Source organism: Cariama cristata, unplaced genomic scaffold (assembly GCF_000690535.1).
Source record: "Cariama cristata isolate BGI_N322 unplaced genomic scaffold, ASM69053v1 scaffold8005, whole genome shotgun sequence".
Lineage (NCBI taxonomy): Eukaryota > Metazoa > Chordata > Aves > Cariamiformes > Cariamidae > Cariama > Cariama cristata.
This window is the reverse complement of record NW_009619174.1, coordinates 21,682-40,170: the sequence shown is the minus strand read 5'-3', so window position 1 is coordinate 40,170 and position 18,489 is coordinate 21,682. Positions and strand designations below refer to the sequence as shown.

Sequence of the window (18,489 nt, the reverse complement as noted above, 5' to 3'; positions counted from 1 at the left end):
GCTCTTCATGTACAGAAGCAATCACTGCAAATATTGCAGGATGAATTGGAGAAAAAAAGCACCAATTTCACACAGGGAAGAATATTGGGTTTTGCTAAGCTAAGTGAAAATAAAGGTAGTTAACATAAGGAAGAGCTGCATTTGTCCATCAAGGCCTACAACATCTACAACATAGCACCTAGTCAACATTCTAAGTGGGTCTTCAAGCTGAGTCTTCACTTTGGGTTTTAGCTCTCTTCTGTTCTACATCTTATTATTTTATGTGCTTCTTCATTTCAGGCCAAAGTTTCTTTAAACCGCTTAGCAGCTTTTCTGAATCTGGAAGAACTGAATCCTGAGAGCTCAAGCAGAAACACTCCTGACTCTGGTGAGCTTTTGTGTTAGCATTGTTGTCTTAAAAGAGGAGTAGCTTCCATTTTTCAGCTTCCGCTCTTAGGGTGCCTACCATAGTCAAGAGAGAAAAATGTTTGCCCCTTACTGTCACTTTATCTCTGTGGCCTATTTATTTCTAATGATGAAATCTAATCTGGTAATTAACCCCTTCTTTTCATACTTGAGGTTCATTTTATGTAATATAAACACACATTGAAACATAAAGTCACATAAATAGGGATGTTTCTGTACCTACCTTTGAATTTACAAGTGTTCTATTTCTCCTCATATTTTAGTACAGGCAAGTATCACCATAAGAAATGGCACTTTTTGCTGGAGCAAAGAAACTTCTCCTTGTCTTAGAAGGTACAGACTTACCCTTAGTTATCTCAATTCTGTAAGTCAGGGTGGATGCTGAATGAACTAAATCCTCAGGGTCTAAGTGAAACCAGTCTGGAATATCTAGAGGCTTCTGAGTTTGCTTCATACTTAACGCTGAATTCTGAAAATTATAAAGTCAGACAACATGTAATCTTGCTTTTATGCTTGGCACATAAATGGGAAGGTGCCTCTATCTGGATGTTGCCTTAATATACGGAGACTGTTTTCTTCACACAATTTTCTTCTCCAAGTATGAAATTACAGTAATTTAAGTCAAAAAAAGTAGAATTGATGGTATGCAGATGTTATATATGACATCACTACATGCTTATTTCAAAAGGCATTGCAGTTTTAGAGAAGAAATGGTGTTGAAAAGTTCCAATGGTCAGGAATGTTTTATATCCAGTGCTTTGGGCCTACCTCCAGAGTGGGGATCCGAGTCTTGGATTTGAGTTTGAAACTCCGATGGGGATGTGGACAAAGACTTTCTGATTGGAGGTGTCCTTGAAGGGGTAACGCCTGTTCTGCTGCAAAAAGTCAGCATGACAGGAAGAGTAACCCTGTGCAACTGAGGCCTCAAGTATGAGATTAGGGGCGTTAGTTGGTACATTTTTATTGCTACAAGACGATAGCAAGAATTTTGGTCATTTTCTTTTCAGAAAGTGTGTCTGAAAGGTGATAAGAGACTAACCTTTTCTCTATAGGATAGATCTTACTGTGCCCCAAGGCTCCTTGCTTGCTGTAGTTGGCCAGGTGGGTGCTGGAAAGTCCTCCTTGCTGTCAGCATTACTTGGTGAGCTGGAGAAGACGGATGGCTGTGTGACCATGAAGGTAAATTTTCCTGTGAGCATTTGCTTCTAATTAGGCTGTCTTCAGGAACAATAAGGTATTAACCAAGGCATCAGGTACTTGATGAAAACCCATTTACTGCTGAATTTTAACAAAGGCTGTATGTAGCAACCCACATTTAATTATCTGAAGGTCCTTAAGACCTCTTGGATGAGCCTGGCCTTTGGGAATGGGAACTGGAATAGGACTTCAAAGGTGCAGTTCCATTTCCCACTGTGACAGTAAGCTGAAGTGGCGTCCTGGTAAAACACGTAATGTACTTGCACCTCTATTTCTCCCTCTGTAAGACAATGAGAGTGCAGACCCATATTTTGCAAAGCCCCCTGAGACCTGTCAATGGTGATGATCATTCCAGATTTCTATAAATCTAACTCGGAGAGTTTTTCTTCAAAGACAGGTTCCCACAGTGTCAAGTTGAGTTTATGGAAAAGATTGTTAACATTCTTCCACTTCCATTTTTATAGGACACTGCAGCTTATGTCCCCCAGCAAGCTTGGATACAAAATGCTTCAGTGGAAGATAATATTCTTTTTGGGAAGAAGATGGATGAAACGTGGTTCAATAGAGTGATAGATGCTTGTGCACTGCAACTTGATTTGGAGAGCTTCCCTGCAGGGCGGAAGAGTGAAATAGGAGAGAAGGTACTGGCTTAGGTTTATATTTTGGCCAACTTTTCCAAGAGTAGCTACAACTTTGAGTGTCCTGCTTAAAACACTTACAAAAGGACTAAACTTGCAGGAGGCAGGTGCTCAGTAATTCCTGAGAAGTTGGGCCATGATTTAACAGGGTCTGAAGCCCACCTCCTGACAATTAACCTAACCAGAGATACAAGAGATGCTTAAGACAAAAATCAACAAGTCCAGGTCATTCTTGGGTCCTCTTGGTTGCTCAAAAGAATCTGCCTCTGCTTCTCAAGAGCCCTATTTGGAGGGAGTGAGGAAGGGATGGAGATGCACTGATTTAAAAATAAGGAAATCATAAAACCTTAGTGTAAAATGGAGCCAACAGTTGGCAAATGTGCTGTAGCTTTGGAATAAACAGTGTCAATACATCTTTACAGGGAATAAATATATCAGGAGGGCAGAAGCAAAGAATGAACCTTGCTCGTGCCGTGTACCAGAAGGCTTCGATTTACCTACTCGATGACCCCCTCTCAGCTGTTGATGCCCATGTTGGACAGCACATTTTTGAACATGTTCTTGGACCCAATGGCTTACTGAAGGACAAGGTGTGTTATAAATCCTGAACTGTAAAAGACTGCAAAATGTATCTAATTATCAGGGCCCCTGAAATGTTTCCAGTAAGGTTAGTTACTGACTTTATCAAAGGCTCCTAAATTCTTTCTTGTTAGTGGCAGCAGGTACTACTGTTAGCAACAGTGGTAGCGGCATGGATAACCTCTACAGTCCACACAGCACATGGAAGTCTTAGTGAATCTCACTTAGGAGGAGGAAGACTGAAAAGTTAAGTTCTCCTGAAAGACTGTCTTTATCCTCATGCAAACTACATGCCTAGTTCCAGCCTTACTTCTACAGCAAGTTTATAGTTCTTGGGTCTTCTGTTGACATTATCCTTCTCCCTTTTTGAGACTTACTTCTATCATAGTTAGGAAGAGCTGTCTGATCTCTTCCACCTCATCGTATCTTATCATAATGTCTAATCCGATCACTTTTGAATAGTTCAGTGGTACCTTTACAGTTCTCAGTACCCAAATGTTCATCACTTAAACTTCATTCTGAAAATCCATCTTAAAACACTTCTCTTCCATTCTTTTTTGCATTGATTATGTTTTTTTATTCCTTGGTATTTCTCTGCTGTCAAGCAATCTGGATAATAAATGTGGTTTGGGATGCGAGGGCATCTCTATTTGTTTCATGGTATAAGTTGCCTACAAATACTTGATTCAGTTTCACATTGTAGAAGGAAAACAGGTAATTTCTTTAATTAGAAAGTCCTATTAAAACAGACATGACTGATTACAAATACTGCTCCCTTCATGTGGATTGGTTGCAAGTATCAGAATGTAATTATTTTATTGAAACAGAAAGACTGGCAAAGAAAGAACGCATCAGTCTTACGCAGTACTCAAAGGACTTGATTGTATATTAGAAATATACAACATGCCAATTTCTTATCTAGGGAAAAATTACTTTTCTTATGTCCTTTCCTACATGTAACTATCGGTGCAAATATGCTCAGAAATTTAAATGAAAAGGAGCTGCACTCTAACTCTGTTCAGGTTGATGAAGTTCTCAGGCACAAATTTGATTCTGAAATATTTATATCAGTGACAATAAATGTGACATACTCTCCAATTAACATCATTCTACCTACGAGCTTTAGCCTGAGGGGAATAAACAACATGGAACTGGTCAGTGAGCCAAGCAAAAAGACCTCCTACACACAGCGTGCTAGCCTGGGATGTCACTTCCCATCCTCACTCTTGTCTGCTGTGCGTGACACAAAGCAAGTTGATTCACCCCTCCACTCCCGAGTTCTGCACTTTGAAAATGGGCACAAAGCTCTGCTGCAAAGATAAACTTCATCAAATAGACAGTCAGAAGCAATAGAAATAAGTAACAAAAATATCTCCAAGTCAGTAAAAATCATAGCTTACACTGAGTACATGTCTGTCTTCAGAAGACAGCTGACTGCAACAGCTCAAGTGAGCAGGGAAACACCAGAAGAATTCTAACTGGTCCTTCTTTATTCAAGCAGACTCGAGTGCTGGTGACTCACACAATCAACATTTTGCCTCAAGTGGACAACATTGTTTTTCTGGTGGATGGAACGATCTCAGAAATTGGTTCCTACCAAGAACTTCTGCAGAGAAATGGGGGCTTTGCAGAATTTCTTCATTCACGCATTACTGCAGAAGAGAAGGCAGGCACCAGTTTTCCAGGTAACCCAAATGAGTTGGAATCATTCTTCCTAGGTCTTATCAGTCAATTGTTTCCTTAATGTTATACTTAACGTTAAAGAACTGGGTGGGGAAGGGAGTCTGCTGCTGTTCATAGTTGGGAAGAGGGAAAAGAGAATAAAACTGAAAAAGGCAGTCTTACATTTGTTTTATTATGGATATTTAAAGCAGAGATTCAGTCACAGTAAGCTGTTGCTTTGCATGGGGAAAAATATGCCTGTCAAATTAGCTGACTTACCACCTCAAAATTGGTTCTTGAATAAACAGTTCCATCTTAGTAGACAACAATCATGCAGTAAACAAAATTACCCACTATATGTGCTGTTCTTCAAGCCTCACTTTGATATTTCTACCTTTAGAAACAATTCTTTGTAATGAATCTTTCCTCCATATTACCAGTCTCTCAAGGCTGTACAGGACAAAGCAGGATTCTAGAGCATTTAGAAAAAAAAAAAAATGTGTTTATGTCACAGCTATAGGAGACACCAAAGGCACCATCACCTCTAGAAATGGTCCACCACAGGAGAAGCTCTTTAGGTAAGCTTAAAGCGGTCTCAGACACTGAAGAACTTGCTCCAAAAGTCCATACAAGCCTACATGGAGGCTCTTACTGAGTACAATACAGGTTTCGGATTGATCTGTAAATTAATAATAAGAGCAAACAAGCAAAACTCAAGAATAGGTAAGAAACTGCTCTTGAATGTGGAGGTTGACTAACATTTTCTCTGCATTTCACCAGGAGCCAGAACTTGTTCCAGAGCTCACGTACAAGGCATGTTGATACATTTACTAGCTGTTCACTTCCCAGTGGGGCTGTCAGGTCTAACTCATTCAAACCAGGCACAGCCAGTTAATGCTTAAAGCCTCTGTTTGTTAATAGCTTGACACAGCCCAGTCCCTGTGACAAATATGGACAATGGTTGAGGTCACTCTGGAGGACCCTGAGAACTGCAGCCCTCAAAATACGCATGAATAGAGGGGTGGATGGGTAAGGAGATCCAGCTTTAAAATACTCATTGCCTTGGCTAAAAATTGAAAGGATTTTTGTTTTCTTTATGAAGTGACAATTCAGTCAAATCTGCTATGGGAGGGGAGACCAGTCCTGTAAGTCAAGACTGTATCACTGCTGCAGCCACCAAAGGAAGATTAACCAAGGGAGAGAAAACTCAGCATGGCAGGGTAAGCACAGCACCTTTCTGTAAAGGCAAAGACACGCACCATGGGTTTATGACTGACCCACTCACCGCAGGCAGGTCAGCTCACCACCTAAGTTAAACCAGCGTAACTCCAGGGAAGTCAGCTGAGCTGTACAAATTTGCCCTATAATTGAGACAGAGTTGTTTCAGCATTATTTTACATAGCACGTTTTATTCAAACTGTATCTGCCTGGATGCCCCAATCCAAACACTGGTTCCAAAACAGGAATAATGCACATACATTGCAGAGAGCACATTGGGGCAAGGGGGGGCAGAAATTATTTATGAGCACTTGAGGAGAGAGATCCTCATTCAAGAATTGACCTGAAGGGGCAGCGGGCACTGAGGCAATCAGGGTGAGGTGGAGGTAAGGGACAGAAGAGGACAGATTACAAGGGACTTGTAATCTTGTCTGTCCACAAACTCCTGAGGCTGGTGGCAAGGAGCAAAGAGGTACTTTATTGTCCTCAACCTTCCCTAAGGGAAACACCTCAAAAGGCTGAGGCAAGGAGGGTACTGTGAAAGGAAAAAAGCGGACATGGGATTCCAGCTAGGAGGAGTCGGGCATGGATGAGGTGTGTATTCAGGGCAGATTGTAGCAGCACTAAAAGGTGGGGAGGAAATGAATAGCTGAGGCTACACACTGGTAACTGAGAAGAGATGAGAATAAGAAGTCTGACATCCCAAAGCAGGCAGCTTTTTTCACAGCGTTAACCAGACAGATCTCTTCACCACTGCCCATCAGCAGTTACTCACACAAGCAGTCAGTGGGATACATGATAGGTCTCACTCACACCAAGGACAAATGAAAACCACTGCCTGGCATGAGGAAAGCCTTACGTGCATTCCAGCAGTAACACGAGCCTATTGCAATAACATTCATCAGTTGATAATAATCGCTGTTTAACGCCATGGATTTAAGTATGGCTTCATTATTCATCCATGAGGAAAACAAAAAAAAGAAAAGAATTAACTTGGTTGCTATGGCCCGTGACATATAACTGAGTAGGTATGCCATAATAAATCATTCCTTGTTCCGGAGCTGCTTTTCCTTGCTAACAAGCTTGATCGTCCCAACCTCTCCTCCTCTTTTTCCCCCCAATTGTTTCACTCTAGGTTAATACTTCGATTTATGCAGCCTACCTGAAGGCGACAGGCTTACCACTCTGTGTGTACATCATTCTGTTATTCACATGTCAGCAAGCTGTGTCATTTTCTCGTGGTTACTGGCTCAGCATATGGACAGATGACCCTGTTCACAACGGGACGCAACAGCACACAGAGCTGAGAGTTGGAGTCTTTGGTGCACTAGGAGTCGTTCAAGGTTCATTTAACTTGTTCACCTAATTCTTTTCTGTATTTCCATCTCCCTCTCCCATATCCAGGATGTTTTCTCAAAATATAAACAAGTGCACACCCATGGGCTTTTAGCCTCCTGGGCTTTTGGCACGAGCCCTAAAGGTTTGGCATGGGACCTAAAACTACACGCTCTGACGCACACAAAGGATTTCTAAAGGATCTGAACAATATTTCCAGTGTTGCTGCCTGAAATTCTACTTCATGGTATGCTAGAAGTGTTCTCCTGTGCCTTCCAGCAGCAGACCATGATGAATAGTGTCTTCCTCTATATTTCCTGCTGTAACTAAGTGACCTGAGCCCCTAAAAAACATTCAGCAATGGAAGAACTACAACATCCTTATTTTTCTATCCTGCCCCCTTGTATCCAACATCTTCTGCATATCTTTATTCCTCTTATCCCTTTCCATTCCTGCAATATAAATTAATCATATCAAAGTGCAAGCAGTGGCTCTTCTCCATGCTGAATTAAATCTTGGTTTAGGTCTTTTGAGTGTAAAGAGATAGAAAAAGAGGAACTTGTGGAATTCTACATTTCTTTAAATCTTTCTCTTTAAAAATTGCCACATTAATTTTGGTCACCAAAAAAAACCCAACAAAACAAAAAACCCCCAAACAAACAAACAAAACCTCACCACTTGTTTGAGGACAAAAAATGAAATCTGGAAAAAAATCTCAACCCAAGTGACAAAAGATTGAGAGAGCTTTGAACAAGCTGAAAAACGTGGGAAGGGTTGGGTACCCTTCTGTGCTAGCAGTGAATCTGTAGGCAGGAAACCTAAGACTTTGAGTAATTCAGAGTAATTCCAGTCAAGCTCATTTTGTGAAGAATAAAGAATTTGTCCTGCATGTTTAAGTTGCTGAACCCATGGCCCCCATCAAGCTGCTTAGAAGGTCTTCCGCCTCTCTGTAAGTACCCTACAAAAGGTAGTTTACCCTGCAGCTCTGAGGCTTGGCTTAATTGTTATCAAAGAGAAAGTCAGCTTCTTTCACTAGTATAGTGTTCACAGTATTAAGTGAAAATCATGATCTCGCAAAGGAGAACTCCAAGGTGAGTTTGTTCAGACCTAGTAATAATTACTGTTTTTCATATTACAGCCCTTGGCAGATTTGCCTCCATAGCAGCAGTCCTTCTAGGTGGTGTGTTAGCATCGCACAAGCTGTTTCTGCAGTTGCTGAGGAACGTTGCTAGATCCCCAATGGTCTTCTTTGAGCAAACACCCATTGGAAATTTTTTGAACCGCTTCTCCAGAGAAATGGATGCTATTGATTCTGTCATCCCTGACAAGCTGAAGTCCTTGCTGGGATTCTTGTTCAACTTGCTGGAGATCTACCTTGTGATTATAGTGGCTACACCAAAGGCAGCAATGGCCATAGTGCCCTTGACTGTTCTTTATGCTGCATTCCAGGTAGGAGCTCATAGAGATACACAGACAGGAGAGGCTGAAGTAGCATGGCCGTGTCCCTGCAGAAAGCTTCCTTCCATTTCTTAGGAGCAGAGACATGCAGAAACTAGTTTCATCATCTTGAATTGCATCTGAACAAGAGCAATGTCAGTGTCTTCCCGCATCACCTCAGCCTTCCAAAGCATCCCAGAGATCTCACAAAGAGGCTTGTGCTTTTCTGAGGCCTACCTAGAGCTATATTCCTTGTCTCCATTAGCATAAATGCAATCATATTAAGACCAAAAGCACTTTTCCTTTCCTCCAGAATTCCTACGCTGCTTTTTAATATATCCATGCATGCCACGCAGCTCTCCCATTCGTCTCTGAAACCTCAAATGCTTTGCCAGCTAAGACTGAACATGAGGGGAAGGGCAAGTAAGGATGCAAGTACGCCTCTGTTTTCCATCAAGCAAAGGGCTGGTCTAAGGAGAAAGTAAGTATGAGTTTAGAGGCTTTGTGAGTTCAGAGTACCCTGGCTTCTTTGCATTAACTAACCACGGAGTTATTCTTAATGAACATAGGACATAACACAGGCAGAAAACGCTACCTCACCTTTTAAGGGCATCTCCTACCTGCACATTAGGTTTTATAACACTAGGATAGTACATACTACTGCACTTGTTGAGGTCTTCCCAAATTTTCTGTAGAGCACCTCCATGGAGGCATAAATCTTCTAATCACTTCCCCTTCCATTTCCCTTTGTACCAGCACTTCTATGTCATCACCTCCTGCCAGCTGAGACGCATAGAGGCTGCCAGCAGGTCACCCATCTACTCCCACATTTCGGAAACTTTCCAAGGGAGCAGTGTGATCCGTGCTTACAAGGACCAGAAGAGGTTTATTTTGAAGAGCAATTTTCTAGTGGATGAGAATCAGCGAATATGCTTCCCTGGAGCAGTTGCTGACAGGTACAAAACAAAAAAAGATGGTTTACTCTCACAGCCTTGGTGAGTAGAGGTAGCTGCTCTTGGGATTTGGGTGGAGGTACACAGAAGATGAGGCAGTGGTGCACAGTGTTTTGGGGGTAGGGTAGCCTCTTTCCTTATCACTGGCACTGCGCCCCTCTCTGGCAACGTGCCCCTCACACAACCAGAATGTTTCCATCTGTTGCATGGCCAGGCACAGACGCGTGCTGACAGACCGCTAGAGGTATCACTTGGTGTCCAAAACGCAGGAAGCTGTAGTACATGCCTGGTGAGGCCCGTCATCACATGACAGAGTGCATGAGGCCTGTGGTATATGCAGCACCTATCAGACAATAGAGCCATCAGCTACCAGTCATGAAATGAGTGAGGAGTACCAGAAGGAGAGAGAGATGTTAGAGTAACTCATTGAAGAAACTGGCTGCTCTCATCCAACAGGCCTTGGAAAAAATCCTAACAGAGACCATAAGCCAACCAGTTTGGACAGACTGGAGCCATTCATGAGCTCCAAGGTGGCTGCGTAAGAGCAACCACGGCGTGGCAAGAGCTTTGTTGAGCATCCTGTACCCCAGAAGCTTCAGAACTCTTTTCCAAAGTAATCACAGCTTCTGTTGAGAGAAAGGAAGACAGCACCCAGCAACAGCCCTGTACTCTCCTCTTCTTGCAGGTGGCTTGCTACAAACCTGGAGTTTCTAGGCAATGGCATCGTGTTGTTTGCAGCACTATTTGCAGCAATAGGCAGAACAAATCTTAGTCCAGGAACTGCTGGCTTCTCCATTTCATATGCTCTTCAGGTAACTCAGTGTTGAAGTAATACCATGCTTGCCTTTCATCAAAGCAACTTGCATTTTAATTTCTGACACAATTTTAATTTCTAAGAAATCATGAACTATTTCTGTGGCTTTCTAGCTGCCTTCTCCTGCCAAACCCTGCTGTTATTGCTGAAACTCAGTATCTGGAGCACATGGCCCCTTAGAGAATGAACCTTATAAACACATGCACCAGCCATCTTTTTCCTCCTGCATCTGAATTCATCCTGAAGTCACAGCATGCTCTGAGCAATGAAGCAAGGTCTTCAGCATCTGTCTTACCTGCTTGTAGACGAGTTACACAACAGCCTAAGAAATAGCTACACTATATTTTAGCATCCAAGTCACTAGCATTTCATTCTCTATAAACTTGCTGAGAAGCAGCTATGGGGGGAGCTGGCTAGGCTCTTTAAACACAGCTATACAAAATTTCCCAGGAATCCATGGCTATTTTTCAGACTTTTAAGAGATGATTTCTGAAGTAATAAGCTGATGAGGAGGTCCTTATAAATAAACACTAAGACAAAGTACCAGGTACGTCACAAGCACAGGTCAAGACTTATTCTTTCTGCCCTAATGCTTCTGTTTCTTTCTGCTAGATAACTGGTATTCTGAACTGGATGGTGCGCTCCTGGACAGAAATAGAGAATAACATTGTTTCTGTGGAGAGAGTGAGAGAATACTTGAAGACTCCTAAGGAGGTAGCTAACCAACTATTGACCTTACTAGCAGAGGTGAACGTCTCTGCAAACTAAATGAGTAACTTTTCTGTTCCACCTGGACAAACCTCCTCATTTTCCCCTTCTAAAAGGCCAGTTATATTTCCTTTAAAGAACTGCAGCATTTGATTTTTATCCAACTGACTAGACTTGTTTTATAACCTCTGATCATCATTATTTCCTTAAGACAGTTAAGCATTAGATTGCCATTAAAATAGCTTCACTTGGTAACACTCATGGAATGAGCCGTATTTTCTGCCCATATTTGGAGTATGTATTTATTGTGTGAGTTCAGATGCAACTCTCTGATAACTGATGGCTGCTAGATAGCCTTTTAGCCACTAAAAGTCTCCAGTGCGATCATTTTTATTCTGTAATCATTAAATTGTTTCTCCATATGCTGCCCTGAGATCCTGCTAAAGGAGACTTTCACAGTCCTGTTTACAGGGGCATATAAATCTTTTTTTTTTTTATTGAATCACTCATAATGTCAGAATTCTGACATGCAAACAAATGTTTATCCCCATTTTCAGTTAAGACGATTGGCATCTTTGCATAAAGTAAAAAGTCTGCATTTGCAATTATGAAAGGTAGAGGCCTTTTTCTCTTCTGCAAACAGTAAACAGATCAGCACAGATGTCTCCATAACCTTCCCATTTCAGTATGGCCACTTGATTTGGTAATTTAAATCAGCTTTATACACTGCTGTTTGTTTTCATCTATTCAGGCACCCTGGGCTCTGAGTGGCAAACTTCAAGGTCAAGCTTGGCTCACTGAAGGAAGAATTGAATTTAGAAACTATAGCTTGCGATACAGGCCAAATTTGGAGTTAGCACTGAAGCATGTCAATCTAACCATCCATGGGCAAGAGAAGGTAAGCAAAGCCACTTGCTTCAGAAGAGCTACAACGTGTGAACAGTGCTTTGCAGTGATCAGATCTGAGCAGACACAGTCCCTGCCCTACACCAAGGTACAGTAACTTGTAAGTGTGAAAGCTGCAGTAAAGCATAAGCCCATCTATCACACTGCACACCTCTTCTAGTACAAAGGAGTGTTTCCAGGGTTGCTGCATACACTAGACAGTCTTCTGAGTGAAATTTCATTTCACAGAAGGTTAGCAGTGTTACAGCAAAGGAATTTCACTTTTTAAATCTAGTGCCACATCAAGGCCCTGTTCTAGCTGCCAAGTCTTGTAGTTATTCTTCCCATCAAAGGCTTTCAAGATTCCTTTTCATACAAAACAATTACAAATTATAAATGATTCCCTTTAAGAATGTATTGCCAGACTATGTGAAGCCCTGAAGATCTGATCTATGCAAAGCTGTCTCTCTTCAAAAGACCAAGAGGAACTACACAACAGGTCTGTCCAACTGTGGAAAATTATCGACATCAAAACCAAAAGCTTTCCATTGCACTTTACAGATCGGCATAACGGGAAGAACAGGAGCTGGGAAATCTACTCTTGCTGTGGGATTGCTGCGATTAGTGGAAGCTGCAGAAGGAGCCATCCTAATTGATGGACTAGATATTGCTCAACTAGGTCTCCATGACCTTAGAACCAAGATAACTGTCATTCCTCAGGTATGAAATTAATTTCCAAAATGCTTCAGCAGTGTTGTAAGTATTAACACCTAGGAAAGGTTTATAAAGATTCTGTGAGAGGAGGGACATTCAGAAATTTCAAAGTTGGAAATAACCTCTATGCCATGCTAGTATCCCATTCAATGTAGCATTAGCCACAGATTTGCACCCAGCAGGGAAAACCAGAGAGCTCATTTTTATAATTCATTTCAGGAGTTGTTTGTACTGTCTCTGTGCTCAGGATCCAGTTTTGTTTTCTGGCTCTCTAAGAATGAATCTCGACCCATTAAACCAATACACTGATGCAGACATCTGGACTGCTTTGGAACTGACTCAGCTCAAGAACTTTGTTGCAGATTTGCCAGATCAGTTGGAATATAAGTGCACTGACCAAGGGGAAAACCTAAGGTACCTTATCTGCAGAAAGACTGTGGCAGGGCAGTGCCAGCCCATGGGCTAGGAGAACATAGGCTAGGGACAAGGAGTCTAATTCAGTTTAAAAAACAAAAGAAACAAACAAAAAATGGTGCCCAGAGAGCAAATTGCTGTATTATTGTCCTGTTTAGCAGCATGAAATCAAATCATAAGGCACCAAGTGGAAGACCTTTGAGACTTAATCATTGTGGTGGCTTGCGTTTGTGCAGTACTTAAAACACTGGAATCCCGCTCCAAGTGCAGATCTCCTGGGTGCTATAGTAATTCACTCCCTTCATTTCCTTAGGTTGTTTCATGCTGTTACCTACAGTGCCACCAGCCTCAATCACCAGTTCAGGGAAAGGGAACAATCACCTTTTAATTACTATTTTCAAATTAATCACATATTCTGACCCCAGGGAAAAGCAACCACTGCTCTTCGTTTACCATCCCTCTTCTTACTTGCAGCACTGGTCAGAAACAGCTAGTTTGTCTGGCCAGAGCACTTCTTCAGAAAGCCAAAATCCTCATTCTAGATGAAGCCACAGCAGCAGTAGATTTAGAAACTGATCTTCAGATTCAGTCTACCTTGAGGACTCAGTTCAAAGACAGCACAGTGTTAACAATAGCTCACCGGATAAACACCATCATGGACTGTGACAGGTAATTATATTCAGCCACTTTCCTAAGGAGGAAGGAAGACACAGGCAACCTGTGTGAACTAGACAAACAACACAGAGATAGTGAACAGCAATTTCATTTCTTTCCGTTTCTTGTTTTACCCTCAAAGCTTTGCTTTAGAGACTGTAGGAACGATCTTAAATCAGCTAGGCACCAATAGGTTAATCGAAGATCATTTATTCCCACATGATGCATTTCATGCTGTGTCATACCCCTTTTTCCCCTGTACTGACAGTGAAACCACGGCTACAGCTCTTTGCATCACCTTAAAATCGTGAAGCTAAAATACACTTTCACAAGTCTTACTCCAGTCTCAGTTGCCAAAAAACTCTCCTCCCACAAACACAGTACTTGAACAGTCACTTATCAGAAACCTATTTCTATTGCACAGCTGTTTCCCAGCTGAAAAGCTTGGTTGAATAACAAGCAAGTACTGAAATTTATTTTAGAAATAAGTAGCAATAACTAAGTTTATTTCAGCTGCTGGTATATCCCCAAGCTTACACTTCTGTTTTAATATTCACAGGATTTTAGTCTTGGAAAATGGTCGGATAGCTGAATTTGATACTCTGGAACACTTAATAGCTCAGAAGGGACTGTTCTACAGACTGATGGAAGAATCAGGCCTTGCGTGACTCACTCATGGAGTATACCACAATGCCACCACTATCAGGAATAATTGATCTCGTAATTGAGTTGTTATCTTGGTTTCACTCTAAAATGCCTGACACCCAACCAAATCTTGTTTGAACTATAACCACAGTGAGTAGATGAAAAGGGATGACTTGAGATACACGTTATTTCCATAGGAAGCTTAGCAAGTCCATTTTCATTATGTTTCCAGATACCAAAACCTCACTCTACTGTTGAAAATGAGCCAGTCAGAACTTAAACACCTTGTTGCTTTCATGGTATAAAAGCAAACAAGCCAAAAGAAAAACACCACAGCATTTCTGATGTATACCATAAATGGAGCCCAAATATACTGCCATACTGTCACCATTTTAGCCAAACCAGGACACACTTAGAGATTACAGAGATTATTCTTAAAAAGGCAACAACATTTTATGGACAGCAAGCAAGAATTTAACTGGTATCATGCAAACAACTGCTTACAGCTTGTCCTAAGTTCCCAGCGGAAGAAATTTAGTCTTTTGCCAATGTCTTAAGGACTGCTCACCTGAGCGCTGTTCTTACACAGATGTGGACTCCAAAGCAGCAGCTGGATCTAGTCACTCAATGCGCACAAACACTGGGGAAGTAAGATGCCACTAAGCATGACAGCATACGGCTGGCTGTGGTCACAGCTGGGGATCAGATCCACTCCGTCCCTTTCTTTGTCAGCTTTGGAGGGGCCCCAAGTGAACCGTGCTGTGCAGAGGGCTGGCAGACTGCCTGGAGGAAGAGAACCAGCTTAGACACGGGCTCACTGATGCAGGAGAGAGTAACTTGGCTGAGAGTGGGCAGCAGAGCATCATTCCTTCTGCTTGAAGGCTTGGAGCAGCCCTGCTGCCAAACGTCAGTTGGTCAGAGCAGAGCATGTCCAAACGCTGACAGCAACATTTCCGAATTTACCACAAGAAATTTGCATGTTGGAAAGTGTCCTCCTCTGATCACTGCAGCATGGCAGTCTGGCAGATGGGGAAAGAAGCAGGGACTCACCTGTCGACCTGGTAGTTCATTCCTGGTTTTCTTCTTGAGTGCAAGTTTACCTTCTGCATGTGCCACCTGGCGCCGCAGAGCCAGGTCATGGTCATCTTTCAGATGTCATTAACAAACCAGAACGGCAGCTGAAAGCAAAGCCTTCCTGGGCTTCCTGCAGCGCTGAGGAGCTGCGGTCAGAGCTGTCCCCAAGTCTCTCCTCAAGAATTGCAACAAGACAACATGACAAAGAAATCACACTGTGACACACTGCTGTTTACTGTGACTTTTGTTAAAGCACTTCATTTTCTAGAAAGCTGAAATAAAAATGGAATCAAGTATTCAAATGGGTCTCTTCAGTAAGCTAAACTAAATATACTATAAAAAGGAGTCATGAGGGAAGAGATGGGAGAGTTCATACTGGCAAGAGTCAACCCAGACCAGCAAAACCCAGCAGTTTCTTCTCCGACAGCTGTTCAGGAGCCTTTTCACCTACATTAAGAGCAGCTAACAGTTTCTGCTGGACAAGTCCAATGCCTTTCGCCATACTGGTGCTCAAATACCAGGAAATAGGCATTTTTTTTCCCCCACTACTTTCTCCAAACATTACTCAAGGGTAGAGACAAAAAAACAAAACAAAACAAAAAAAAAACAAACAGACAGAAGTTACGAGCACTCTAAAGGCTTAGCAATGAATCTCAAAACCAGGAGCATTTAGAACTAGTGAGATATAAGTTAGGTATTTTTTCTTTTTAATTGAGGTCAAAGAGAAACAGAAGTGCCCATGTTGCTGGGTAATTCTGAAACAGACAACTTTTAGCATACCATAATCTCAGATATAAACATCTTTTAAATACTTGCTTTCCGGTCCTAAGTTGGTAATGAAGAGAGAAGGCAACAGAAGAAGAAAATAATCAAAACATACTTCCACACTGGTAATCTCTGAAAGGGCGCGGTTCTGCTGTTGGCTTGCACAAAGTAAGAGCAAGCAAAAATACCATCAGCTTTCACACTTCAAGCTGTGCTGAAAGGGCAAAAGAAAAGGGATTGCCAAAATTATATGTGGCAAAAAAACCCCCGTCTTTTAGATGAGCCAGAGTCCCCAGCTGCACAGTCCAAGTGGCACTGAGAGTTACAAATCAGGAGCTTAAGGTTCACAAAAAAGGTAAAAGTCATCACAAGGAAGTTATCTGGAAGTTGGTTAAAGCAAAATATATACAGGAGTTAATGCTCGGAGATACCGTCCTCTCTTGAAAATCTGGTTTAAGGAACAAAAAATGGTGTTTAAAAGGACAGGTCTGCTGGGTCTTTGCAAAGGGACTTCTTCCTAGATTAGACTATTTGATTGAGTTCTGCAATTAGAACAGGAGGTAACTACAGCAGGCTCAAAACTATGCTAACAGCCTATTACATAAGTTGCTCTGAAGAAATTTTAATCTTAAAAAATAAAAGTCTGTCCAACACCTCCCGTAAGCTGGATGTCTAGAGCCAATCAAGAGAAGCACCTGGACTTGCCCTGTCTACACTTCTGCAGCATTAATTTTTAACAGCTATTGCACAGCGCAAGTGCAACACACACAGAGCAGCTATGTTTAGCTCAGCGGTAGCTACCCACTCAAAGTCCAAATAAAATTCACTAATCTAAAGAAGGTTTATTGACATCTCAATGGCTTTCTAACTCTGTTTTTCTCTTTGGAGCAAAACAAGTGTTTTGCACTAGGTCCAGTAGGGACTCTAGAGAAAAAACAAGTTTTTACTTAGACCACAGCAAGCGCACACGACATCCCTGCATTTCTGCGGGAGAACCCCTGTTTCCAACCACCCTCTCGGCCGGGCAGGCCAAGCTGTGTTCCCGCCTGGGGCAGGCAGCAGCTGGATGGCCAGGCCAGGCCACTGACAATGGAGGCAGAACCCAGACCAGGGGGTTTGGGAGCCAGCAAGCACCGCCGCTACACAGCCCCTGGGAGAAAGCCCAGTCCAGCCGGAGCACCTACCCCCAGCAGCGTTTCATCCTCACAAAGCCACCCACACTGCCCAGGCCGCCTGCTCTGCCATTTGAGCCAGTATAGGACTCCCAAGCAAGCGTATGAAATGAGGTCGAGAGCTTAATTAGTACTTTCACTGTTCCAGTTGTCTGTCCAATCTGGACGTCAAGAGTTAGGGCTTTCAATTCCAAGTTAATTTACTTTCTTTTTTTCCTTTTCTTTTTCCTTCTCATTTAAGACTATCTCAAAGAAAGTGAAAGCACAGCATATGTAGGAGAGAAAAAGCACCTAAAAAAAAATTCTTGTCCCGTGATTCCAAGTTTAAGGTAACAGCAAAATTGCTAAAGCTAGAAAATAAGAATAAAGGCGTTGTGCATTGATTTACACCAAGTTCATGCCAAATACGTAGTCTGTAAGCTGCACTCCTAGTTCCCTAGATGGTCGCAAGATGCACAGGAATGTCGAAATGTTCAAGGCATCAGTGCCCCAGAGCACAACTGTTTCTGTGCTACCTTGCGGCTGAACCACTAAAGGGTATCTTCAGAGATGTCTCCAGACTGGGAACACTGCTGCAGAAGTAGCAGTATTCACACACATGAAGACCTAGGGTGTTATTTGCAAGTCTGCTGAAAATCCTGAGCTGTTTTTTCAGCAGAATCAGCTCTTCCAGACATCAGGTATCTTCCATATTGCCGCAAATAATGTCAGTCCGGGTATATCAACATGCACTGAAATCTGATACACATAAATGGTTTTGTTTCACTCTTTTCTAAATATTAACATGTTTATGATAAATACGTTAACGCTTATTAACACCACCACCATCTTCACATGGGCTGCAGCGGGGCACACACATACCTGCTGTAAGACACAAGATACAGCACAGCAGGATCTGAACTGGTTTCACAGTTCCTTAACATTTTAATGAACAGATCAGAAAAAAATGGTTCAGTAAGAGCTTTGCTTTGAAAGATAAGGGTCTTTTCAAAGACTAGAAGAAATGGTCCATAGAGCAAAGAGCACAGAATGAACTGGGGAAAGGCACAGCCTTTCTCTAGATAAGAGCAAGGATGCCAAGTCTGGCCACTTACTTTCAGGCCTGAGAGATACTTGGCAAATTTTTCACAAAATACACATAAATAGCCAGCAATGCAGCTAAATAAAGCTTCCATTTTTTTCTGCTGATTTAAATGAAATTAATTGTGCTGTCTTTATCA

The 18,489-nt window shown here is 42.1% G+C and overlaps 1 protein-coding gene across 1 annotated transcript in view; it reads left to right on the top strand.

Annotated features, from left to right (window-relative positions):
* The window catches only part of LOC104162419 (multidrug resistance-associated protein 6-like), a gene marked incomplete at its 5' end in the record, with an annotated part of 24,568 nt that extends 10,287 nt beyond the window's left edge, over positions 1-14,281 (top strand). The window contains 18 exons of the mRNA XM_009701134.1: positions 280-377; positions 679-738; positions 1,458-1,584; positions 2,067-2,243; positions 2,663-2,830; positions 4,321-4,504; positions 4,996-5,059; positions 5,584-5,701; positions 6,835-7,042; positions 8,173-8,483; positions 9,228-9,427; positions 10,110-10,236; positions 10,851-10,952; positions 11,698-11,844; positions 12,393-12,551; positions 12,793-12,959; positions 13,434-13,628; positions 14,173-14,281. Of these exons, the coding sequence (XP_009699436.1) occupies positions 280-377; positions 679-738; positions 1,458-1,584; positions 2,067-2,243; positions 2,663-2,830; positions 4,321-4,504; positions 4,996-5,059; positions 5,584-5,701; positions 6,835-7,042; positions 8,173-8,483; positions 9,228-9,427; positions 10,110-10,236; positions 10,851-10,952; positions 11,698-11,844; positions 12,393-12,551; positions 12,793-12,959; positions 13,434-13,628; positions 14,173-14,281 (2,721 nt within the window). The remainder of the gene's footprint in view (positions 1-279; positions 378-678; positions 739-1,457; positions 1,585-2,066; positions 2,244-2,662; positions 2,831-4,320; positions 4,505-4,995; positions 5,060-5,583; positions 5,702-6,834; positions 7,043-8,172; positions 8,484-9,227; positions 9,428-10,109; positions 10,237-10,850; positions 10,953-11,697; positions 11,845-12,392; positions 12,552-12,792; positions 12,960-13,433; positions 13,629-14,172) is intronic.
* Positions 14,282-18,489: the final 4,208 nt, after the last annotated feature.